Raw genomic sequence first — 27,046 nt, 5'->3', positions numbered from 1 at the left:
CTCAAATGTGTTTTCTGTCTTCCCACCCCTCTACCTCTCCTCTCCTTGGGGGATTCCATTTACATGGATATTGGGCCACTTGAAGTTGTCCCACAGCTCACTGATACTCTTTTTTTTCTCTGTGTGTTTCATTTTGGATAGCTACTATTGCTCTGTCTTCATGTTCACCATCTTTCCTCTGTAATATCTAATCTGTTTTTTAATCTTAAATGCATTCTTAATCTAGACATTGTAGTTGCCATTTCTAAAAGTTCAATTTGGCTCTTCTATCTTCTATGCCTCTATTTAATTTTTTGAACATATAGAATACAGTCATAACTGTTAATGTCCTCTTCTAACATCTGTGTCAATTTTGTCAGTTTTGAATTTGGTTCAGTTTGTTGATTTTTATCCAGATTATGGGTTTCATATTTAACCTTTAATTGGATGCCAAGTATTGTAGATTTCACCTTCAAGGGGAGGGGATGTTTTTGTATTCCTATAAATACTTTTGAGTTTTGTCTAACATATGGTTGAGTTACACAGAAATAGTTTGATCTTTTCAAGTTTTGCTTTAAGACTTGTGAGGTAGTACTTGGGCAGCATTTGGTCTAGGGTTAATTACTGTCCACTACTGAGTCAAGAAACTTCTGAGAACCCACTGTCCTGAGAATCATGAAGATTTCCATTCTGGTGGTTACAGGCATTATTCCCAGACCAGTGTTCCTTCTAGTTATCTCAGATTTTTCTTTACCTAACTTTGGGTCATCTTTCTCATATGCATGGGCTGATCATTACTCTGGAAAATTCATGGGGAAACTTTTGCAGATCTCCAGGTCTCCCTCTGAGTAGCTCTCTCCTATTATTATGTTCTACAAACTCTAGCTGCCTTGGTCTCCCCAGACTCTCAGCTCTGTCCTCTCAACTGAAGACGTCCACCAGGCTCTGTGTAAGTTCCATTTCCTGAGATGAAGCCTGTAAACTCAAGAAAGTATGTTGGGGAAATATTGGGGCTTTCCTCATTTGTTTTACATCTCTTAGGGACCACTATCTTTTGTCATCTGATAGCTAATGTCTTGAAAACTATTGTTTTACATATTTCATTTCTTTTTCACTGTTTCAGGTAGAAATGTATGCAGAAAAGGGTTAATTCAATAGGCCTGAGTTGCTCAAGTCCTGCACATTCCTATTTCAGAAGTGGCCCTTGATCCACTCCTGGGAACATTCTGTCTGACGAAAGTGTTTTTGTGTGCCAGAGGCCTTGGACCATGCTATACTAGCTGACATCAAAGTCTAATCACATGAACATCTGATTTTTTGCTGGTGGTCTAAAGCTCAAGAAATTGAAGTCAGTCATGTAGCACTATACACCTATAAAACTAATGCCCAGTAAAAACCCTGGATGTGAAGGCTTAGGTCAGCCTTCCTGGCTGGAATACTCCATGTTGTCATACATTGTTGCTGAAGGAATTAAGCATGTCCCATATAATGCCATCGAGAGAGAATACACAGAAGCTTGTGCCTAGTTTCTTCTAGATTTTGACCTGTGCTTTTTCTCTTTGTTGACTCTACCTTTTCTTCACAATAAACTGTAACCATGAACATAAAAACTTCTGAGTTCTTTGAGTACTTCTAGTGAGTTAGGAGCCTGAAAGTGGCCCTGGGGACCCCAGAAACAAAAGGTAAATCTATTCCCTATTACTCCATCTTGAACAGAAGTGGAAGTAGAGACATGAATATCATATTTTAATGGCCACTCCTTCCCACGCAACTTAACTTTGTAAAGCACCTTGACAAAAAATATAGAAAAGTTCTCAAAATGGCAATAAAGTGATATCTCCACTCACTTTTATATTCAACTAAGTGCAAGCCAGTAAGATGTATTTGGAAGTCTAGGTCTTATGGAAGTCTCATTAAAGGGAGGAATGCACCTTTCTTTTTCCCTTACTTCTTTCTTTGGAGCTCTGGCTTCCAACTTGAACAACGGGATGGACCTGAGGATATCAGGACGGAAGAATAGAAACCTGTCGACAAGAAAAAGGGGCCACACGCCCTATACCACATATCTCTAGACTTCTTTACATTAGAAGAAATAAATTATTGCCTTGTTTAAGCCAATTCCATTATTTTTTTTCTATTAAATGCCTCATAATCTGGTTCTTACAGTGCCCAAGGTGATTCTGGTGGCCAACTAGGTGTGAGAAGCACTGATAGTCCAATCAACAAGGGAAAATATTCAGAGCCAGAGTGTATATAAATGTCAAAATGAAAGCATTTGGCTTATGTACTTAAAAGACAAATGGGAAATCACATCAGCATAAGTTAGTATTTTTCTGGAAATCCATCAAAATGTCAAAAATCCTAAACCAAAAATTATTCATTTCAAAAAATGATCAATGGAAATTTTGTTGTGCCAGCGTAGGAAAAAAAAAAAAGATGCATTTTAATCTCCATTGATTGACTGCTAATAGCTTTCTCCACTTTAACTGACATGAATTTTTTACAATGTGGCACAATGATGTGAATAAAAATTTACCTGACGTTCCTTTATAAACTGTTTTCTGGAAACTTTCCATAACTATCCCCAGTACATAACTCCCTCCCTTCAATCCACACTCCCAAAAAGGCTGTGTTAAACCCCTTCTACCAGGCTGTACTAGATAACACACTTCTGTGCTCTCAAGATATACCCGTCTCTATCAATATTCTGACTTAATTTCAGGATTTGTTCTCAGCCTTATACATATTTCAAAGAAGACAGTTTAACTCCTTTTTCTCAAAATTGTATAATGTCTCTTATTTGAAAAAAACCAAAAATATTTAGACACATTTTTCTAATGTTCTTGCACTAGATGCCTGTTCATAATAGCTGATATTGAATAAGGGCTTCCAGTATGTCGAACACTCTTCTAAGTGTTTTTCAAGTTGATCATCACAATAATCCTATGATGTCATTAGTATTATTATTGCCAGTATACAGACAAAACAAAATCATGAGAAGGATGAAGAAGTGACAGAGATTCTAACCCACATTTTTTGGCTTCGGGTTTTATACTGTTAGTCACGACTCTATACTTTCTCCATGGGCAGCGATGATAATAGCTTCATATTTATTTTAATATATATAACTCAAGGACTGCTGTATATTCATTGTAAATACTGAAATCAGTTTTGCATTGGGGAAATACAGTGTCAACAAGACCTGAATTGAGTCAGCCTTAAAGACAAATCTATCATCTATCTATCAGCCACAGCATCTAACAAACTGCCTGATACATATTGGTTATGAGTTGTTGATTTAAATGAAGAAAAATAAGCAAATCTTAGAAATATTGTTAAGAAATCTCTAGCAGGATGTGATGACGATAAATATAGGTTGTGAAGAGACAGAGAAATGTACCTCCTTTGTCAACAATTTGGTGATTACAAGAAACACTGGTGACTATAACTGGTAATCACAGAAAATAAAAAGGTGGAATAGAGGACCAGCTTAGGGAAAAATGTTCAATTCTCTTTGGCACATCACTTGAATATTGATGTCATTTACAAATGATAGATACACTAAAAAAACTGACAGTGAAATATACCCTGTTTCAGTGCCTTTCAATTGTTGGATTTGAATTAAGTCCAGACATGTTACCCGAAAAGCTAAGACTTTTCCTTAATTGTGAAGAAATCACAGATGCTCTGGTACCAAAAATACAGTTTACAACTCAGAAATGCCAAGTAACACTACTTCCATTATAATAGACATTATATGCTTGACACTTAAAATGTACAAAATGTTTTTACATACAGTATTAGATCATGTATTCCAAATGAAATCCACACCATCTAAAATTTTCTTTATATGTGCCTATCTGCCCCACTAGACTTTGAGCTTATTGAGTATAATGACTGGCTATGACTCATCGCAGTAATCTTCAGTACCTTGTATGAGGCATAATATAAAGGATGCTCACAATGAATTGAATTGCACCTCCTTAGACTGTTACAGCCTTTTATGGATGGACCTCATACAGTGAAAGGACAACACAAGTAAAAGACAGTAAAGATCGGGACAAAGTCTCCTGACTCCATTACATCACTGCCCTCATACAAAACATTACTACAAAGGTGCTCCCAAATATTTTGATTTGTCCACTATTTCACATCACCTCTGACCCTACTTCTGATTGGAAACCATATCTAAAAGTACAAATGGAACAAGAACCAGGAGATGTATAAATACCAAGACCAGAGAGAGGCATAATAGGTCAGAAGTTCAGTGTTTCAGATTTACTGGATAAAGCTAGATTTCTTTTATTTCCACAGGAAAGATTACATGATCCCTATATTTAAAATAATTTTTTAAGCATTAAAAGTTTTCCATTGCATTGAAATACTCTTCATCTCAAGATGAGTAAATTATCACCATCACTTTCAATACAAAGCTTCTTACTCTTCAGCTGTCATTTTACAAATTCTTACTGAAAATAAATTTTAAGCAGAGTTACATTGCTGTGCAATGAGTAATAATTTCATCAAATTAGTAGCATTCAGCTTCTAGTGAGATTTCTTTATTATTTTATTCATAGAATATTTTGTGAAAGGAGAATACTAAACAGAACCATTTACCTTTTAAGACTTTCCTTAAATAGGGCATACCACTAGGAAACAATCAGCTATTATTCCCTATTTCTACCTAAATAACTGTAATAACTTCCAGGTGTTTGATGAAAGGCACTTCCCGTCACTATATAGGTCCATACTTTCTATAAGCCTTGCTGGCACTTAAACTTGTTCAAAAGTATAAACATTTTTCTCAAGGATGATAGATATTAGGTTGTAATTAAGGTTATTGTGTTGGCATAGAAGATAATTTGACTTAATGGAAGACTTATGGTGATGGAAATTAACAAGTTTGCTACATAATTACATAACAGGATTGATTTTGAGCAACATTTGTGCTATTTACACACTTACTAACATTTAAGGAAGCAAAGGCTAGATGATTAACAGATCTGCAGTATTTACTATGAATCACAGTGAAATAATTCAAAGAACTAGGCACAATCTGTTTAACAACATCACAAAGAATGTAGTATCTTAGATTTCTTTTACCTTAAAATTTGTTACAATGAACATACATTTTTATTGGGAAGACTAAAAAAAAAGTTTTAATTTGAGTGAAATTTAACCATCCTAAAAATACACATTATGGAACTATAGGAAGCATTTGATAACTTTAAAAAAGAATATCTAGATGGTGTTTCTTAAAATTTGTGAGTCAACTCCAAATAGAACTTCTGTTACAACCAGAATCTTGAAACAGGCAAAATATATTAGTGTAGCAAAATAATATCTAACACAGGCAAGGCTGTGGAAATGTCTTGTGTTTATTAAATTAATTCTATTATTAACATAGCAATATGTTTAGGATCCACAATATCTTTTAAAATTATTCCTTGGAAAACTTGTCTTGGTACTATCTTATAATTCATTGTTTTTCATTTTTAAGCCTATTCATTATTTGATCATTTAAATTATAGTAGAGGAACCCAGAAATCCAAATATCTAGTGTTTTAAATCGTAAACTTCAAGTGGCCTTTTAAAAAATGTACTTTTCCAAAACTGCTAGGCAAATGGCCAAACACACAAAGGAAAATATCCAAAAATCTGATAAATACAAATTGGAATCATACTAGCGGGGGAATTAAAAACAGAAACAGCTAAAAGTATTGCCTCTAAAAAAAGAGCTAGGAGAAGATGGGAAGGGGTACAGAGAAGTCAATGGTGTGCTAGACTCAGCTCCAATGGGCCCTGGAAAACTGATAGTTAACACCTCTTCCAAACACCACATTTTTAGGCCTTAAAATTTTCCACAGAGGAAGTATTTCCCCCATGGTAATCAACAAATACTACAAATCAAGGCTTCCCTACTCTTCACTCCCTTGCCCCCACTCCTAATTAGTTGCTTAACGGCATGTCACTGGTAAGAAGAGTAAAAGGTGCCATTGCTTTTCCTCAAAAGCTCTTAATTTATTTTTTTTAAAGATTTTATTTATTTATTTGACAGAGAGACAGCAAGAGAGGGAACACAAGCAAGGGGAGTGCGAGAGGGAGAAGCAGGCTTCCCGCTGAGCAGGGAGCCCGATGTGGGGCTCAATCCCAGGACCCCGGGATCATGACCTGAGCCGAAGGCAGACACTTAACGACCAAGCCACCCAGGAGCCCCTAATTTATTTTTTTAAGCTTTTTGTGAGTGTATTCATTATACTGATAAAAATTAAATAACACTTAAAGATGCCATTAGTGAAACAATGGGATAATTCAGAGATTATCCACAAGATTCACTGGGCAGTAAGGTAATCATAATGTTTCAGCAATAACACCTTAATAATAATGGAAGGAACTCAAAACTCCATGTCAATCTAAGTAGTTTCCATGGGTAGTAAAAGGCACTGGTGAGAGCTTGAGTAATAGCATAAGATTTTTATAACCAGTTAATGTAATTTAATTTCCCCAGAAAAACTGACTCAAAAAATGAGTTATCAAACATCAAATACCATATTTATTTTTAAGCCATAGTTTTTATGCAGGTATACTATTTTAAAACTATCAAATTAAATAATTATATAGATTCTCTTATTTCATTTTCAGATTAACCAAGAATCAAACTGCTTTGTGTTGAACATTGTACTGTAAATTATGATTACATAATGTATACCTCTAAGTATTCACCATGTACCAAAATTAACTTAAAATTGTACAGTACTAAAGATCCAAAAGGGGAAAGGGTTAAGCTAATATAAATTAGCCATAGATATACCCTTTAATTACATTTTTTAATCCTCAAATATGAACTGATTGTCTTGACAGTGACATTATTATTGTTACAAAGTAGAATGCAAAAAAAAAAAAAAAGTCCTTCAGTCTAGAAGCCAGTGAACCAAAGTTTTATATAACACATATCTAAATATATAGGAACTATAGAAAGAATATAGTATGCTGAGCAAAATAAGTCAACCAGAGAAAGACATGTATCCTATGACCTCTTTGATATGAGGAATTCTTAATCTCAGGAAACAAACTGAGGGTTGCTGGAGTGGTGGGGTGGGAGGGATGGGGTGGCTGGGTGATAGACATTGGGGAGGCTATGTGCTATGGTGAGTGCTTTGAATTGTGTAAGACTGTTGAATCAATATAAGCTTTGGAGAAAAAATATATATTTAATTTTTAATGTGGATTTTAAAAGTTATCTATGTGGTTCTTTGCCATATTTGATAATAAACATCATTTCCTGTCATACAAGGACTGTACAATCTGTAAGTTAAACAACTTTATGATAATACCAGCTTACATTTGCATTGTACCTCTGAAACAAATAATACATTATATGTTTAAAAAAAAAAGGAAGATAGCAGGAAGGGAAAAATGAAGGGGGGGAATTGGAGGGGGAGACGAACCATGAGAGTATGGACTCTGAGAAACAAACTGAGGGTTCTAGAGGGGAGGGGGGTGGGGGGATGGGTAAGCCTGGTGATGGGTATTAAAGAGGGCATGTACTGAATGGAGCACTGGGTGTTACACGCAAACAATGAATCACGGAACACTACATCAAAAACTAATGATGTATGGTGATTAACATAACAATAAAAAAGAAAGAATATATATAGATAGAGATATAGACATATATCTCTAGCTATATATAGAATCCCCAAACCAACTCCAGCCTTTTAGTCCATTGTGCCTATTTCTTTTTCCTAATTTCTCCAACAAATAATCTGTCCTGTCAGAGATCAAAGGAGCCTTGAAAAGGGCAAAACTGGTCAGTTAACATCATATTGAGAAATGATTGATGATATTTCATCAGCTCCCTCCCTTACAACCATCTGGTTTGTGGATTAGAAGCCATTCATACCTTGCTTCATTTACACATGTGAAGGACTCCTTGAAGAACCCATTATAAAATATCTTATTGAGAAATTTTCTGAATACCTACAGCAGGGCTGAGGGGGGGGAGAATGAGGTAACATTTGAAGGACTTCCCATTCCTATACTTTGATTCTTCATTTTCTTATCATGTATTTTAATGTCTGAATAAACAGCAATATAAAATTGAGCTCCTATTCACAGGTTTTAGTTTCCAATTCACTACTGACTTTAATCAAACCATTTAACCTTTCAATGCCCTTGGTTTCAACATTTCTGAAACTGATGCATCTTTGTAAGGCTGAAAACATGTTCATAAGTAAAGCAACAGGAAAAAAAATGTTGTAACTGCACAGACCCACATTCACCCCTCTTTAATCTGACTCCACCAGCTCCTATAGTTACACCTGTCTTACACTTGACCCATTTCAGCCAGGGCAGTCCTCTACCTCCTGTCTCTAAAAATAGACACCTAACTCATTTTTTGGTCCTTGAACGACTGGAGATCAGAGTGAAGGTGGGAGGAGAATGCAACAAAAGTTACATGAATTTCTTTCTTATCATTTAGTAAACATCAAAATAACAGTGTAAAAGTAAATGATTAAGTTGCATGAATGTGAATTTATAACATGCAGACTTTAATTCTAACACCATAATTCTGAACCATCACCCCAAAACACTTTTTACTTTCTATCTTGATTTATAGTTATTTGTGAATTTGCCTCATCTTCCATTCTGGTATCATAAGCTCATTTAGGAGAGACACACGTATCTTTCTAGCCAGTCCCCATGTGTACTTAATGTAGTGTCTAGGATATAGCAAGTACTTAATAATTACTTATAAAATTGAATGAAGGTTGGGCGCCTGAGTGGCTCAGTTGGTTAAGCGACTGCCTTCGGCTCAGGTCATGATCCTGGAGTCCCGGGATCGAGTCCCGCATCGGACTCCCTGCTCAGCAGGGAGTCTGCTTCTCCCTCGGACTCTCCCCCCTCTCATGCTCTCTCTCTATCTCATTCTCTCTCTCAAATAAATAAATAAAATCTTTAAAAAAAATTTAAAAAAATAAAAATAAAAAAATAAAAAAATTGAATGAAGGTATATTTTGTTGGTAACTTAAGCTTTGGAGAAAAAATATATATTTAATTTTTAATGTGGATTTTAAAAGTTATCTATGTGGTTCTTTGCCATATTTGATAATAAACATCATTTCCTCTCATACAAGGACTGTACAATCTGTAAGTTAAACAACTTTACGATAATATCAGCTTACATTTGCATTTATTCTTAATTCATTTGTTCTAAACAAAACACTATGAGGTAGATAGGAAAAGTATCATGATCTCTATTTCATAGACAGAGAAATTAGCTTTAGTTCACAAAGCTAAAAAGTGGCAGAACTAGGACTTTAATAGCATATTTAGGACATTTTAAAATACGACATGTAACCCTAATTACTCTCTTAAACTATGAATCTGAATGAAATAAAGATCTCTTTGCTTACAAATGTTAGGTATCACCAGCCTCACTACCCTTACATCTAAAGGATCTTCCCTCCTTCCCTTTCTTCCTTCCACAAATATCCCACTTTGCAATTCATACCAAAATCTGTATTTATTTGCAGGGCGCCTGGGTGGCTGAGTCGGTTAAGTGTCTGACTCTCGGTTTCGGTTCAGGTTATGACTTCAGGGTCCTCGGATCAAGCCCCATGTAGGCCTGCCTGCTCAGCGGGGAATCTGCTTGTCTCCCCCTCTCTCTCTGCCCCCCCCCCATGGTCTTGCTCTCTGAAAGAAATAACTAAATCGTTAAAAAAAAAATCTGTATTGATCTGCTTGGTAGGGATGCCATAAAAAAAAGTTACCATAAATTGGGTACCCTTAAAACAACAAGAATTTATGATCTTATAGTTCTGGAAGATACAAGTATGAAATCAAGGTGTCAAATGAGCCATATGCCCCTGAAGCCTGTAGGGGAGACTCCGTCATTGTCACTTCAGGGTTCCAGTGTTTGCTGGCAATCCCCACCATTCCTGGGCTTGCAGATACATTACTCCAATCTCTGCCTCTAAGTACATGGCCGTCTTTCCTCAGGTATCTTCACATCATCTTTCCTCTGTGTTTTACTTCTTGTATCTGTGTTCCTGTCATCTACCCACTCCTTGGTCACTCCACCACTGTCCAAATGCAGTGAGAATTTAAATCAAGTTCTCTTTCACACTCCACCATTCTTTACAGCAGTCTTAGTTTCAACGGTCATTTGGATCATCCAGCATCTGCCCCTTACTCAACCATCTCACCACCAATAATTGTTTTTCCCTTCCACATCACCACAGGCACCATCCCCCTTGGTTATGTTCTTGACCATTTTATTACTAATTATCATACCATCTCCAAAAGCTTTGTTTCAAACACACCACTCTAATCTCCACCTCTTCTGCTTTCATACTCTTAGCCTTCCAACAATTCTTTGACCTTATTGAGACCACCATTCCATTGAGCACACCACCTCGTGTTCTCACTATTCATTCTTCCCTACTATCCTGAATAGTTAGATTCCATATCTACCACTATGACTTCTTCATGACACCCTTAATTCTCTGCCCCTCTCTCACACCAACATTATTGCCCAGGTAAATCTTAACCCAATTAACTACTCTTTGAATCCAAGCAGTTAAAACTGGCTGGAAGAACCCACAATCACATTCATGGTAAATTCTTAACAAATTTCAAATGGAAAACACACACTACCTAATAATCCTATAACTATAGTTCCTTATTATTTTCATACTCCCACTTTCCAGAAAGTTTATTCATACTTTGATCTGTTCTTCAAATTTATATCGTTTTCTTCTTACCCTCCATTAATGACTTTGCCTCACACTCTTATTGAGAAACTAAAAACCATCAGATGGCAACACCCGCTATCGCACCTCTCTGCCATCCATCTGACTGACTCTTCATGCTTAATCTTACCAATCCTATTCCCCCTCACAAAAGAATCCCTTTATACAGATAATTATCCCTTCTGTGTCCTTTAACACTGGTGTCTCTTTCCATTGGATCTCTTTCATTAGCATAGGTACATGCCCTATTCTTCCCCTCCAGCTACTACTCAATTTGTGTTCCCCTGTAGAGCAAAACTTTACCCGAGTTTTCTGGTGTCACTAATTCACTTCCTTATCTCCCGTCCCTTCTCAGTCCGTTCCAATTGGACTTCTTTTTCCAATAGCTATTATTAAATTCACAGTTTCTCCAGGCTACCAAATTACAAGGAAACTTTTATGCCCTCATCTTACTCACACAACAGCAAATAAAGAGAGTTGACTATACCATCCCCGTCTTCCTTTCTTGTATTCTGTGACACCACAGACTCCTGGCTACTTTTTCTTCTTCTAAATGCCTAAATCACCAAGGCTTTGTCTAGCTACACTGGCTCTAAGTGATTTAACTCAGCCCCAGGATTTTAAACATCATTTTTGTATCAATATTCCCCCACTCTCCATCTCTAGCTAGGATTTCTTTACTAACCTCCAGATAGTCATTTCCAGTGTCCTATTTAATATCTTTACTTTGGTATCTAATGGGGATTTAAAACTTAATGTCATTAAATACAACACTTGTATCTCATACACCTGCCATTTCTTTTTGCCCCTCAGATTAAGTCCAATCCCACCTCTTTTTCTTTCTTTGTTCCTCAAAAGCCATGGCAGACTCCTTCAGGTACTTCATGTTTAAGTTGAAATGCCACTGCCACAAGGAGGCCTTCTCTGACTACTCCAAATAAAGAAGGCCCCACCAATCATTCTGCATTATAGTATTGTGGTTTACTTTTACCAAAGCTCATGATACTATCTGAAATTACCATACACTTTGAAATTTTTACAGCCTTTTATTTTTATACTGTAACGCAATTTTACTGAGAGCAGAAATCTTTTCTGTCTTGTTTGCAGGTATGTTTCCAAAATCTGGACTAGTTTCTAGTACACAGTAAGAAATTAATAAATACTTTTTAATATATAAAAGAAAAAGTTAAATTTCTGTGCTTAAAACATCAGAATAACAGATTATCAGAGAGATAGGTCATTGGAGTCAGAAAGATAATTGTTAGCCATTATTAGTGTTAGAGTCAGTTAGTTAGATTCTAATAGGATGCCTGGACGCCAACAAAAAGGAAGTCATGGCCAGCTATTGGGAAAGTCAGAGGCCTATCCTGGCAGCACTCCAAAACAAAGTCACAAGAAGCTGGATCAAAGTGGACAGGCCCAAGATGGCTGACAAAGTAGGACAGAAAGCCATGTGAAATAAGGAAGGAAAGGCTAAACCCTGCTTCCAAGAAATCCCCACCCCAAATAATGAATATTCCACCCCCTTGTTAACAACCATCAATAAAAGATAGAAACCCAAACCCCAGGGCCCACAGCCCTCTCACATTCCATTGCTCATTCTCACATCTTGAGAGCATACCTTCGCTTAATACTTTCCCTTCTTGTGTCGCTCATTCAGTGTTATGTTTGTCCTTGAATTCTTTCTCATGAGGAGATCGAGAGCCTTCAGGGACATCTTTGGGATAGCCTGGGTCAAGGCCTCAGGGCTGGGGTTCTCCCCAATTCACCAAGCAACATTAGTATTTTAATATTTAATGTTAACTACTTATTTGCTCTATGTTGACACTATTTAAAATGATGAATATGTAGTATTTCCTTCAACCATACAACAATCCTGTGATATAGGTACTATCACTGTCCCCATTGGACAGATGAAATTAAAACATGGAAAGCTGAAGTTATTTGCCAATGTCAAAAACTAATATGTGGCACAGCTAGGATACAATGGACATTAGCACTTTAATTCCAGAGTCTACATTCTTAACCACTAATCTGGTTAAGAACCACTCATTTTAATTAAAATAAACAATAATGATCCATATTACATTATAATAAATACTATAATAGACCAAGTCTACTAGTCCATTGCTTTTCTGAATTTCCTTGAAGTTAGTTTTAGTGGATTATATGTTTCCAAAAGAGTACTGATTATGTTGTGATTTTATAATTAGCATCTAATTTTCTTAAAATCTGTGATGTTTCTACTTTTCTTTTGTATGTGTGTGTACTTTATTATTGAAGTATAATTGACTTACAGTATTATATGAGTTTCAGATGTACAACGTAGTGATTCAACAGTTATGTACATTATGAAATGCTCACCGTAAGTGTACTTACCATTTGTCACCAAAGTTATTACAATATTATTGACTACATTCCCTATACTGTACTTTTTTTCCTCCTCATGACTAATTGATTTTATAACTGGAAGTTTGTACCTCTTAATCCCCTTCACCTATTTTACTTATCCCCCATTCCCCCAGCCCCAGCAGCCACCAATTTGCTCTCTGTATTTATGGGTCTATTTCTGGTTTTTATTTGTTCATTTGTCTTGTTTTCTTGAATCCACATATAAGTGAAATCACCTGGTATTTGTCTTTTTCAGTCTGACTTATTTCACTTAGCATAATGCCCTCTAAGTCTATCCACGTTGTTGCAAATGGCAAGATTTAATTATTTTTTTATGGCTAAGCAGTATTCCATTGTGTGGATATATACCACTTCTTCTTGATCCATTCATCTGTTGATAGACACTTGGATTGCTTCCGTATCTTGGCTACTGTAGTTAATGCTGCGATGAACATAAGGGTGCATATATCTTTTCATGTTAGTGTTTTCATTTTCTTTGGATAAATTATCAGAAGTGGACTTACTGGATCACACAGGATTTCTATTTTTAATTTTTTAAGGCTGCACCAATTTACATTCCCACCAACAGTGCTCATGGGTTCCCCTTTCTCCACATTCTCACCAACACTTATTTTTTGTCTTTTTGACACTAGTTATTCTGAATGATGTGAGTTATTCTAGTTACTCTGATAGTTCATTGTGGTTTCGACTTGCATTTCCCTGATGATTAGTAATATTGAGTATCTTTTCATGTACCTCTTGGCCATTTGTATGTCTTCTTTGGGGAAATGAACATTCAGGTCCCTTGCCCATTTTTATTTTTATTAAAGATATATTTACCTTACAGAGAGAAACAGCGTGCAGGTATGTACACGTGTAAGCAGGGGGAGGAGCAGAGGGAGAGGGAGAAAATCCTCAAACACACTCCCTACTGAGCACAGAGTCTGACCTGGGGCTCAATCCCAGGACCCCAAGATCATGACCTGAGCTGAAATCAAGAATCAGATGCTCAATCGACTGAGCTATTCAGGCACCCCTGCCCATTTTTAAATTGATTATTTGCATTTTTGGTGTTCAGTTGTATGAGTTCTTTATATATTTTGGATATTAACCTCTTATCAAATATATCATTTGCAAATATCTTCTTCCATTTAGTAGGTTGCCTTCTCATTTTGTTGATGGTTTCCTTTGCTGTGCAAAAGCTTTTTTTAGTTTAATGTAGTCCCCAACTGCTTATTTTTACTTTTGCTTCACTTTCCTGAAGAGACAGATCCAGGAAAATATTGCTAAGGCCAATGCCCAAGAGATTACTGCCTATGTTTTAAGAATTTTGTGGTTTCAGGGGGTGCCTGGGTGGCCCAGTCAGTTAAGCATCTGCCTTCATTCAGCTCAGGTCATGATTCCAGGGTCCTGGGATTGATCCCCTGTATCAGGCTCCCTGCTCAGCAGGGAGGTTGCTTCTCCCTCTCCCTCTGCCCTTATTCCCCACTCGTGCTCTATCTCTTGCGCTTGCTCTCACTCTCTCTCTTATGCACCCTCTCTCTCACATAAATAAATAAAACCTTTACCAAAAAAAAGAACTTCACGATTTCAGGTCCTAAATTTAGGTCTTTAATCCTTTTTGTTTATTTTTCCGTATGGTGATAGAAAGTGGTCCAGTTTCATTCTTTTACATGTTGAGTCCAGTTTTCCCAATACCATTTATTGGAGAGACTATCTTTTCCCCATTTTGTATTCTTGCCTCTTTTTGTCATAGATTGATTGACCATATAAATGTGGATTTATTTCTGGGCTCTCTATTCTGTTTCTTTGATCAATGTGTCTATTTTTATGTCAGTACCATACTGTTTTGATTACTATAGCTATGTAGTATAGCTTGAAATCTAGAATTATGATACCTCCAGCTTTATTTTTCTTTTTTCTCAAGATTGCTTCAGGATCTTTTGTGGCTCCATACAAATTTTGTGATTCTTTGTTCTAGTTCTGTGAAAATATTATTGGTATCTTGATAGAGATTACACTGAATCTGTAGATTGCTTTGGGTAATATAGACATATTAACAATATTAATTCTTCCAAACCACGAGCATGGTCTATCTTTCTATTTATTTGTGCCATCTTCAATTTCTTTCATCAGTGTCTTATAGCTTTCAGAATGCAGATCCTTCACCTCCTTGGTTAAATTTAATTCTAGGCATTTTATTCCTTTTTATGGGATTGTTTTCTTAATTTCTCCTTCTGCTACTTCATTATTAGTATATTGAAACATAACAGATTTCTGTGTATTAATTTTGTATCCTGCACCTTCACTGAATGAATTTATTCTAAGAGTTTTCTGGTGTAGTCTTCAGGGCTTTCTATATTTAGAATCATGTCATCTGTATATAATAACAGTTTTACTTCTTACTTACCAATTTGGTGCCTTTTCTTTTTTTGCTCTGATTGCTGCAGGTAGGATTTCCAGTACTACGTTAAATAAAAGTGGTAAGAGGGGACCATCTTTGACATGCTCTTCATTTTAAAGGAAAAGCTTTAAGCTCTTCACCACTGACTGTGATGCTAGCCGAGGGTTTTTCATACATGGCTTTTATTATGTTGAAGTGTGTTCCCTCTAAAGTCACTTTGTTGAGAGATATTTCTACTTTTCTTATTTGTATTTATTTCTATTTTTCTCTTTTATTTTACTCTTACACTAAAATCCTGTTAATTTGTTTAAAAGAAAAGCCCCTGGGTGTTATATGCAAACAATGAATCATGGAACACTACATCAAAAACTAATGATGTAATGTATGGTGATTAACATAACATAATAAAATTTAAAAAAAGAAAGAAAGAAAAGCCAAACTATTTTAAAATGTGGAAAAAATGTTCAAATTAACCAATATTCAAACAATTGCAAATTAAGCCAATCACCACTTTCTTCCTCTTCTTGAGTACCATAAGGAAAAGAAAAACAGCATACACACACACACACACACACACACACACACACACACACACACACGTGCTTTTGTGTAGGCATACATACATACACATGAACACACACACACATACACCAAATTATACTTCTAATACAAAGGCCTAGGGTAAAAGAATGCTTTGAAAATCTGGTCTGGTAGAGTGGTTTGAGGAGAGGGAGGGGCCCAGGGTGGCAGGTACAATATAAAAGTTTCCATTTTGGTCAGACATTGGAACATCTACAGTTGTTATATTTATTCATTCAAGATAAAAACCTGAGATTTATCCATTTAAAATAACAACCTGAAACCCAACTTTACTCTTCCTGTTCTCCCTGGCAAAAAAAATAAGGAAAATGCAGGCAGTCAAGCCATGATCTAGAATGAAGCTTCAAATAAGCACTGAGTCCAAGTGAAGTCACATCCACATCATAGGAAACTACATTTAGATGCCTCTGTGTTCTGTAACCTTGAATGTGGTGGGGGGGATTTGGCAAATGAGTAATTGGTTCCAAATACATTTTGTCCTTTCTGTCTTTGCACCCAATAATGAACCCTTTTTCCTTTTAAAAACACTTTTTTTTAAAGACACTTAATTCATTTAAGTCATGTAGGTAGATGGAAAAGGCAAACTAAATGCACTATATATCAATGAAGCCAACCCTTTCCAATGTATTTTAAGCAAAATTTCTTAAGAAAAAAAATACTGAAGCATTATTATAAATAACTAAAACAAAGTAAATATCTGATCATAAAGGAGAGGCTTGAATAAATTTTGGTATCTCCACTCCATGGAATCTCATGGTGCTATTTAAAACTATTTAAAAAGTTAGTATGAATCGGGGGAAATAGTTCTGAATGGAGAAGAAAGCAAATATAAAACTCAATGTGATTAAAACTGTTTAGGAAAAAACTCCTTATGCATAGGAAAGAAAAGTACTAAATCATTTAGCAGGGCTGTTTTGGGTGGTGTGACTATGTATATTTGGAGTCTACTTTTCACTTTTTTTTGGCATTTTTTTCCTGTAATGATCATGAAAAATAATTGTAAAATTAAATCAAAGAATGAAAAAAATTACAAAAGTTAACCCCCCCCCCCAAAGCATCTTGCTGTGAAAACTGTCATGGTTTAGTTAACCCTAGGGATCTGTGAGAAGAACTGAGTATCTTTCTTTGAAGTATGAGGATTTAAAACATTCTACTCCAGTACTCTCCAATATTTATCATGTAAGAATATCTGAAAGAAAGTCCCCATAGCTTTGAGGTCACTATGGTACAAGGAGTCAGAGAAAGGTAACTTAAATTCCCTATGGGCTAGAAACCCAAGGATTCAATACTATGGTTTCCACTGAGTTACCAATCAACAAACACACTGGAGAAACACTAAGAGACTCCCAATTCCTTTTTAGAATCTCTGATCATAATTTCTAGTTAAAGACAACATCATCCAAGAGATACAAGATATCAATTTATGAATCCCAGATCGCCTCACAGAACTCCATCCATATATAGAAGGATTGAACTTTTTCTGCGTGCTCAGGAGAGATTTAAAAAAATCATTCCTTTGATTGAAAAAGAAAAAGGAAGAAGGCAGGCAGGAAGAAAGTTTAAAAATCAGGGAAGTATACCAATTCCATATAATGGGTACAAATGGTATACTTAATCCTACCTAGCATGTAAAATAGAGTAGCTATGACAACACCGTGTCTGCATTTCCTTAACAGGTCACTCAGCAGGTCACATTTCAAACAATTTCACCATTGCCATATTTTATTACAAACCATCCTTAAAAGACTGATCAATAGCAAATTCATTGAGAAGTCAGCAAACTCTTCACAGTGGTTGAATGATTTCCACAAGGTCAGAGAGCAAGGGACCCAACATGTAGAGCAAACATATTTCCAGGCCTGTCCCCTATCCTGGAATACTTGCATTAATTAACATACAGTGAATACACATTCTGTTCTATTGCTTTGCTGAAGATTTTCACATGGCTTTTACATTAGACATACTAACATTTTAAATTTTTAACATGCTGCTATAGTCAATTTTTAGTTTCATTCAAAACGATTTCACAAAGATTAAATAAAAGATCTAGTTAGGTGAGTCAAATGTGGGTAGGTAAAACAAGTTGAAAATTAGGGGATGAAGTTTGGAGAGAAGTGTAAGGGGTGGGGGGAGTGGGGAGGATCAGCAGAGAGTGGTGGGTAATAAAATATGGAGGAGGGGAGGTGCAGTCAGGGCTCCATCCATGAGCACCATCTGTATAAATCAGGCCTGGAGTTGACATGTAATTTTGTGTGGGTCCCCTGAGAAGTGGCCCTCAGGGCTTCATTATTGATGAAGAGATTTTTCTTTAAAGTGGCCCAGTCAGCAATGCCTCAAGGGGACATTCATAAGCACTCATAATATCAATTTCCAAGCACCTGGGAGGTAGGGACACAGATTGTCTCTTTAATTATTATGATAGAGGTAGAGGATAGTAAGAATGCTATTACACAACCAAGCTGAAATTCTCAAAGAAATAAAATTATCATAACCTAGTATAAAAAAGTTTAATATTTAAGTCATCTTTCAGAAAAAGCACATTTTACATTTCCTGGTGCTAAATAGGTTGATCTCCAACTGTTTACTTCCTAGGAGGTGAAAAAGTTTTCATGAACATATACAGTATGTGCAGAGATGGGAAAAAAAAGAAAACTGTCTTTCAAGCTAATATACTTGCTTAGAGAAATTATAAGCTAATCCAGTTTGTACAAAGAGATATCTGAGTTGGCCTTTTTTTTTAATAATTGTGTAGAAATTTCTTTTCAGAAAAGAATAAAACTAAACCCTTCTAAATATAGTTGAGAATGCAAAGAAATAATTTTCACCAATGCACTGGTCCTGATATAGTCTCAAAAACAACCAGGAAAAACAGTAAAAAATTAATCCATATGTATACTGCAGTAAAATAGTAAGGGTCGGGGGGTCAGTCCTGGATTTGAATCTTGTTCCCTAGTGTATTAGATGTGGATACTCCCATATAGACAAAACCTATGCCACATACTTCCTTTGAATCTTCTTCAGTTTACACTAGAAGGTTGGCAATACAGAGGGCATTAAAGATATTTTTAAAATAGAAATAAAAGAAAATGAAGTGGGTCTTTTTAATTTAATCTGAATTTCAGAAACTCATTGGTAATATTGACAAATAAAATTCAGGAATTTGTATTCAAAAGTCATCCTAGACAAAATTCAGCTTTATCCAAAAACTAATTCCATAAAGTAATTATAAAGTCTTATAAAGACATATCTGCAACATTTCTGAATCTGTAATGAGCATTCATTGTAATTCTTTTAACTTCTTTAACTACTCCCCTCCCTCACATATTTTAACAGACTTTGATACCACTAGTTAATTTCTGGAATTGAACAAAATTTCAGCCCAATGACATTTACATAATATACATGATATATGCAGTAGTGATATTTAAAAGAAGTACTACCACTTAAAAAACATGTATTTTATGTGATACATGCTATCTGAGGCATTATATGTATATGACACTAATTAACCATTATAGCTATTGCATGAAATAATTAAGCTTAAATCCAATTGACAGAAGAAGAAATGATAATCCAGGAAACAACTTGACCACAATCACAAAAATAAAAAAATAAGAAGCCAGGATTAGAACCCAGCTCTGTTTTAATATGATACGTTCTTTTTTAACAACGAACTAAAGCTTGATTTTGTGAAATACAGAAGAATAACTGTACACAAATTTACTGACTTCCTAATATCAATAAATAGATATCTGTGGTGAACATTCTAAAAGAAAAATTATACACTGAGTTCACCTCTACCAGCATAACATTTTAATTACAAGCAAAGGAAGAAGTAATAATTATAAACCACAGGAAATATATAATCCTATTAAGAGTTATCTCAGTAGTATAATTGGCTCCAGGATATCAGTGAACATCCATACTATTAATGTTTGAGGCCAAAAAATACCTTCTGTTTTGATATAGAGGATTAAGAGCAAATGAAATCCAGAAGGTAAACATGTCACATTTAAAAATCAAAACTCTGACTATAAATTTATAATCTTAGAATGTCTTATTAAATATTTTTGAATTAAGGCAAGTTATAAATGACATAGAATTTTTCTTACAGTTTTAAGGACTGAAGGCTTCCACTGCATATTTGTCATTATAGCCATATAGCTAAGAGGCAGAAAAATAAATTCACCAATCCTATTTTTGAATATCCTCTTTAGCCACATTGAAGTCTGGATTATATCAAATATCATATTTTCTTTGTCATATTATTTTATAACTTGATTTTTTCAGTCAAATTATCTTTAATTTTAGTGTTTTTAATTTTATAACTTAAGTTTATGCTTATTAAAAATTCTCCCACAGTGACCAGATAGGTTTACCTTACTGGAAAGTCTATTTTTCAGCTCTTGAGCTGTTCCCTGTTTGGTAAAATGCCATATTCAAATATTAAAGTAAAAGATTGCTTAAAGATTATCCAATTATCTCAGTATTTTGGCCCTTGATGTCTTTCACATTCTTATCAATTCCTTATGTTCAGCTTCTCAAAACTGAATTTTTCTTCCAGAACATCAGAAAGAAGGCTACTGGAATTCCAGCACATTTTTACAATTAAGCAATCGGACAACAGTATCTGCTATGATTATGAATAAGCAGATCCAATGTAAAAATTTCCCTAGTGATAGATTCATCAATAGTCATTAATCTCACAGTTTTTAATTAAACTTCTAAAATAGGTCACTGAATCCGTGTGTAGGTGGTAGATTTAAATATATATATATATATATACATACTGAAATATACATATGACCATGCTTACATAGGTAAATGTACTTTAAAATCACAAGGAGCTATCATATGGAATAAAGGAACTTCCCAAATCACATCATCAGACACATTTTTACTGCCCAGCTAAATTCCTTAGAAAGGAGAAATACTTTAAACTAAATATGGTCCACAGAATAAAGGACAAGCATATTTTTAACAACTCAAACTCATAAAACAGGTTTAATTTAAAAAAAAAAAAATTAAAGCCTTAGCAAGTCAAGATAGCATTTCCATAGATCGGTGGTGCCCAATCAATAAAAGAATGGAGACAAGAAAAAACTGTCATTTATACACTGAATAAAAAACATAAAAATTTTAAATAAATAACCATAACTTCTGCAAAGTTGAATCTTTATTCTCTCCTTTGGATCCATGACCCTCCCCACTCCTCTGGGACAAAAGCAGTTCTGATACAGGATACTTCAAAATACCTCTTCTATCTCTAGGAATTAATTCATAACCTATGCCTTCCCTTTTTTTTTTTCAAAATGCTGCTTAAAATGAATTTTCTCCAAGTTGCTTCCTTTATTTTCCCATTTTCCAAATCCATCATTTTATTAGCCTATTTTCTTAATAAACAGAAAATTCTCAATTATCCTCTCAAATGGTAGCCAGAGTATAAGTAATTTAGAAACTATTTCTATTTGACTTGAAATGCACTGTGATTCTGTAGACAATGGACTGAAATCCCTTTTTGATTCAGGGTAAATGTGGAATGAGTTTATACCCTTTAATACCCATTAATTGATAATTCAAGGAATGGACCTTGACTTGTGATTGTGAAAGCATTAGAGTGGTAGGCAGCAATTTAGTTTGGCTGTAAATATTTACCAAAATTACTATTATTCAAAAAGTTAAACACTTCCTGTGGCTATATACATTTTCCTTTAGCTATACTTTTATAATCTACTCTCAATTATCCATGTCATTGGAAAGATTCGAATAAGAACTTGAACACAGTGCACTCTTCCAAAATCATTCTTACTTGTTTTTAAATGTGCAGATATTGACCTATACTGGTTATCAATTCAAACTAAATGAAGTACTGTGAAGGTACTGCTGAAGTCAGGTAAAGTGATCAATACTGGGTATTAACCTTCTCTGAAAACTTCCCAGGAGAATTTGTATTCAAAAGTCATCCTAGACAAAATTCAGCTTTATCCAAAAACTAATCCCATAAAGTAAAATGACTTTTAAAAGTATATAGCTACTATTAATGAAATTTAGAATGCCAATTATTTCATTGGCGGTGATTTTCCTAAGATATTTGTTCATATTTTTTTTAACATTTGTCCTTTTTCCTAACAAGATGTCAACTTGTGACATTTGTTTTATTTTCTATTATGATTTTCTTTATTTAACAGATTATGCAAATATGACTCAGAGAATCTAAGTAACTTGCCTAGAACCACAGCTAAAAAGAGTTAAATTAGACTTCAACCCCAGACAGTTAGCTCCAGATCCCATGGTCTGAACCACATTAATGTGTCAGGGAAAAAAATGGACAAAAAAAAAAAAAAACAAATACAAAAACAAAACCTTCACTTTTTTTTTTTTAAGATTTTTTATTTATTCATTTGAGAGAGAGAGACACCATCGCATGCACAGGAGAGCAGGACAAGGGGGAGGGCCAGAGGGAGTGGGAGAAGCAGACTCCCCGCTGAGCAGGGAGCCCTGAAGAAGCCTGGATGCAGGGCTAGATCCCAGGACCCCAAGACCATGACCTGAGCCGAAGGCAGATGCTTAACTGACTAAGCCACCCAAACACCCCAAAACCTTCACTTCTCATGCAGCTTCTACAATTACTACAATAACAATTTTTGAGTATATGAGCGAGGTTCTATTGCTTAATATATTACTTACTAATTCATCGTTGTTATGCCTATCTTCCAGCCTGAAATATTCCAGTTTTGGGGTTTGGTGACATTCTGATTGTTTTTCATGCTCCCAATCCTTCAAACCCTGATGTGATTATTTAACTGAGGCTAGAAATTATGGAGTGAACACACAAAGCAAATTCTATACCTCAGTAACTTTTTTCCTCAGAAACAAAGATATTTCTTGGCTGCTTCACTGAAACCTGAGGTTTTATAGGTGGCTTACAGGGAAAATTAAATCACTATTATAGAAGCTTGCCAACATCACCTTCTGTTCTTTCCACATTTATCAAGTGAATATGTACTTTGTTTCATACTGATTTTTATTTTTAAGATTACTCCATGTACTTGAGACTAGAGCAATGGTCATAGTCAGATCAATCTCTAGACAATAGTCTTAATGAATTCATTCAAGGAAGACAAATCTAATGTATGCATTCAAATTTAATAGAAAACTGAGCTTTCATAATTCATTCTGATTCTTCAAACAAAAATGAACTTTGGTGAATCAATAGGATCAACTGAGACATCTATTCTTGAATGTGTTCCTTTAGGCTTAATGTATTTTTCCTCACTGCATTATATTTTAATGATTAATTTTATGCTCTCTCATGGTACTCTAGGTCATGAAACACGGGTATTACTTTGAGAGAAAAGGAAGGTACTGTATATAATGAAAGATATTACTGATTAAAATGTGCTGCATATATGAACTACATAAAAGCTGAAAAACTTTACCACCATTCTAGATTGTAAGTAATATCATACAGATAAACTCTACAGATTAAGATTAGATTGAGGTGAGCGTGAGGGTGTGGATTTCTCAAATGATCTTGGTTCAAACAACATACAAAACTAAGCTACTCATTTAATGTTTCACTGGCATCTTTTCCTTAGTGTTAGGTGGTTAAGAACTGATTTCAAAGACAATTGCTGGAGAAATACAGAGAAAGAAATCAGTTAAGCAAGTAACACACCATTCTAAAAGCCAAAAGCCAAAAGCCACCTGCCCTCTGACACTCTATTCTCTAAAAATCAGTACTATCTGAATCTGTCAAGTTTGCTATTTAGCTTAGTTAAAAAAAAAAAAGAAAAAAAAAGAAAAAGATTTGGTTAAGTCAAAGTAACAAGGACCAAAAAGGGCTATGACATAAATCAAGTATCTTTTACCCTGTGCACACATGAATAAGTATTGAGTTAAATGTATCTTATTGATCAATATTTTCAAAATAGTAAACTATCCACAAGAGAAACCACAAGTAAATTAACCAGACAGGTCACTACAATATAATTTGACTCTTGTTACTAAAATGGATTTTTCCCAAACCGATGTATGGAGTGGGGAGAAAACACTACTACCATCTCCCAAAGAGAACACAAAGTTACTTCAATCAATGACAGAGGGAAAATGTGGCAAAAGCAGCTATTCTGCAAACAGGTGGTTTTAAACTTTTACTTAAGCCACTGAAAAGGACTAAAGAAAAATTGTGTCATTTATAAAAAAGAAAAAATATACACATATACACATACACTCATTTTATCAGAGACAGGAGACTCAAATAAAGAAAAGCCATAAAACACAACAACAACAACAAAAAAACTAAGAAGCAGTTTATCTTAGCTCACAAATGCTGAACTGGGTTAGTATGTCTAAAATCACTGTTTATAATTAAATCCTTCTCATTTTATAAATAAAGATCTTAGGGAAAATTTAAAGGAAATGGTCATGTCATTTCAGGTAGGACCTTATTCACAGGAAGAAAGATGCCATTTTTATAGAAACAGTGCAAGAGGGGATCAAAAACTGTTGAGAGGAGAGAAAAATACAGCTCGTTTATGTTTTTCTGACAGCACTGCATTTTTCATGTTCTCAATACTTTGTTCCATCCCTCCCTATGTTAAATAATTTCATAAGCAACACTATGGCTAGCGGGGACTGCTATAAGAGCTGACACAGAGATCTTTATTTCTATGCTCCACCTTTGCATTTATTCAGAATTCATCCACTGGAGGTGGGGGCAGCAAACAGGTGCCCTGAAACGCATACGGGGGGAGAAATGATCGGTGTGGTGGTAGACTGGGTGGGAGATGGGAGCTCCTATCCTCCAGACTCCACCTCACTGGAACTCTTGTGCCTCTTAGTCACGCCATTCAGGGCAAGACTAGACAGGTTTCCTTAATCCCCTCCAAAGTAAACAGCCAGGTCCCAAACCAAACGGTACCCCCTCCGGTCGCGGGACCCCTGCACTTCTCTTCTCTCCCTCGCTGCCCACGCCGGGCTCTGGCTACCCGCTCCTCCACCTCCCCCGCAGACCTCCCGCGGAGGCAAAGTTTCCCGCATCTCCCACTCTTACCCGAGCAATCCCGGCGGCCTCCCCCGAACCCACCAGCTGGGCCCCCTCCCGCCCCAGGAGACCCGGCGCGCCGTAGGTACCTCGATGTCCGCCGCGTCCTTGCTAAGCACGGGGGCCATGGCAGTGCTCACAGCCTGAAGTCTCCTAGTGACAGACCCTCCTAGCGTCCTCGGGCTCTAGTCAGAGAGCGAAGTGACCGCCAGCCGTAGTGACAGAGTAAATAGGAAGCGAAGGGTCGGCGGCGAGGGGGCGGGGCGGGCGCCGGGAGGCCCCACCCCGGGGGCGGGGCTGCGAGCTCGGCCCCGCGGCTCTCGGCGCACCGCACTGCCCAGCGGAGCGACGGGGAAAGGAGCCCGGCCCATCCCCCAAGCTGGCGGCTTGTTTTCTTTCTACAGGCAGAAGGAAGGGAAGGAGAGAGAGCCTGCTCCCGGGACTGACCTTTGCTCTATAAAATGTTAAAGCCTGAGCTTGGTAGGCAGGGGCCAGATGGGAGAGACCCACAGGACCAAAGGTAAAAGCAGTTGGCGCTTTAAGTAACAATTTGCTCCTTTTCCTTCCTTCCGCACGAACTCCTCGAGGTGCAGAAACGTTGGCTTCTGGGCAGCTGCATCTTCTGGAACTCCTCAGGGATGAGGTAGTAAACGTTCCTCCATTCATCCAGCAAATAGGCGGGAGAAGGCAAGGGCGCGAATCTAATAAAAGTAGTCAAAACCCGGGGGTGAGAACGGGGGCGGGGTTAGAGTGGGGCTGAGGGAGGGAGGCGAGCAAAATTTTTACAGCCAGAAGTGACAAGTAGTAAGCGATGTAGGTGGTACAGAATCAAGGTTATATTTTTGCAGGACAATCCTTTCTAAGGGCGATTTACAAATATATATATTATTCTAAAATGTGAAGCTCTTTTGAAGAGTGCTTTATGTTTTGTTATAGAGCTTGCTGTGGAGAGGGGAGTGATTCTCCTTTAGGGACGGTCTCAATCCAAAAAATATTCATCTTTGAGTATATGTCTTCAGACTTCCCTCCGTTCTCCCGGTTAGATAGATACATCGTCCCCTCTTCTCCCACAACACTACCTGCTTACTTCTAGTGAGGCTTTTGTCACACTTCTTAATCCTCTCGGCTAAATTGCGAGCACCTTGGATTCAGGTATTTCCTCCATATCGTTATTCTTTCATTAGTTCATTCATCATTTCATTCAACAAATATTTATTGAACATTTTCAATGTACCCAACACTGCCTTAGGTACTCTAGATATACTCTGTCTTCAGGAAATACATCACTCTCATGGAGATTCTACTCAGAGTAAGCAAAATAGTAAGCCTGCTTGGAAGATAAAAAAAGGAACAGAATAACTGGGGTGTGGGTGCTCACCACCTTGAGTGATTTGGGAAGACTTCTTTAAACAAACCATTAGATTACCTTCCATAACCTGGAATTTACTAGATAGAGAATGGATACATTTTCTTGAATCAAATAGTATTACTAAGAAAAAACTATAGAAACCTTAAAATCATATTTTCTCCCACATTTTATCCATACCCAAGTTCTCAGGATTCAGCCTCCTAAAGAGATCTTGGAATATTTGTTCATTTCTCCATCTTCAGTACATCCACCAAGGTCCAAGCTACTGGTGTTCCAGCTTCTACTCTTACCCCTCTCCACTCCAGATTGAGTTTTAAAAAGTATTAACTCATATCTCACACACACACACACACGGACTGTATAAATCTTTCAGTGGTTTGCATTGCAGTCAGAATAAAATACAAACTCTTCAGTGACCTCTTAATAACCTCCCGTACCCTTCTCCAGCCTCACCTATGGCCATTCTTGCCATACTCCTTAAGTTTCACCACAGAGTAACCTTT

General features: G+C 36.3%; 1 protein-coding gene across 1 annotated transcript in view; it reads right to left on the bottom strand.

Annotated features, from left to right (window-relative positions):
• Positions 1 to 25,404, bottom strand: part of DPYD (dihydropyrimidine dehydrogenase) — a 794,533-nt gene extending 769,129 nt beyond the window's left edge. The window contains exon 1 of the mRNA XM_088022348.1: positions 25,264 to 25,404. Within this exon, the coding sequence (XP_087878474.1) occupies positions 25,264 to 25,302 (39 nt within the window). The 5' untranslated portion in view covers positions 25,303 to 25,404. The remainder of the gene's footprint in view (positions 1 to 25,263) is intronic.
• Positions 25,405 to 27,046: the final 1,642 nt, after the last annotated feature.

This window comes from Eumetopias jubatus, unplaced genomic scaffold (genome assembly GCF_037043125.1).
Source record: "Eumetopias jubatus isolate StellerSeaLion01/CBP00866 unplaced genomic scaffold, mEumJub1_p1.0 scaffold_4, whole genome shotgun sequence".
Classification (NCBI taxonomy): domain Eukaryota; kingdom Metazoa; phylum Chordata; class Mammalia; order Carnivora; family Otariidae; genus Eumetopias; species Eumetopias jubatus.
Note: the sequence above shows the minus strand (reverse complement) of the source record. Positions and strands in the feature narration are given on the sequence as shown.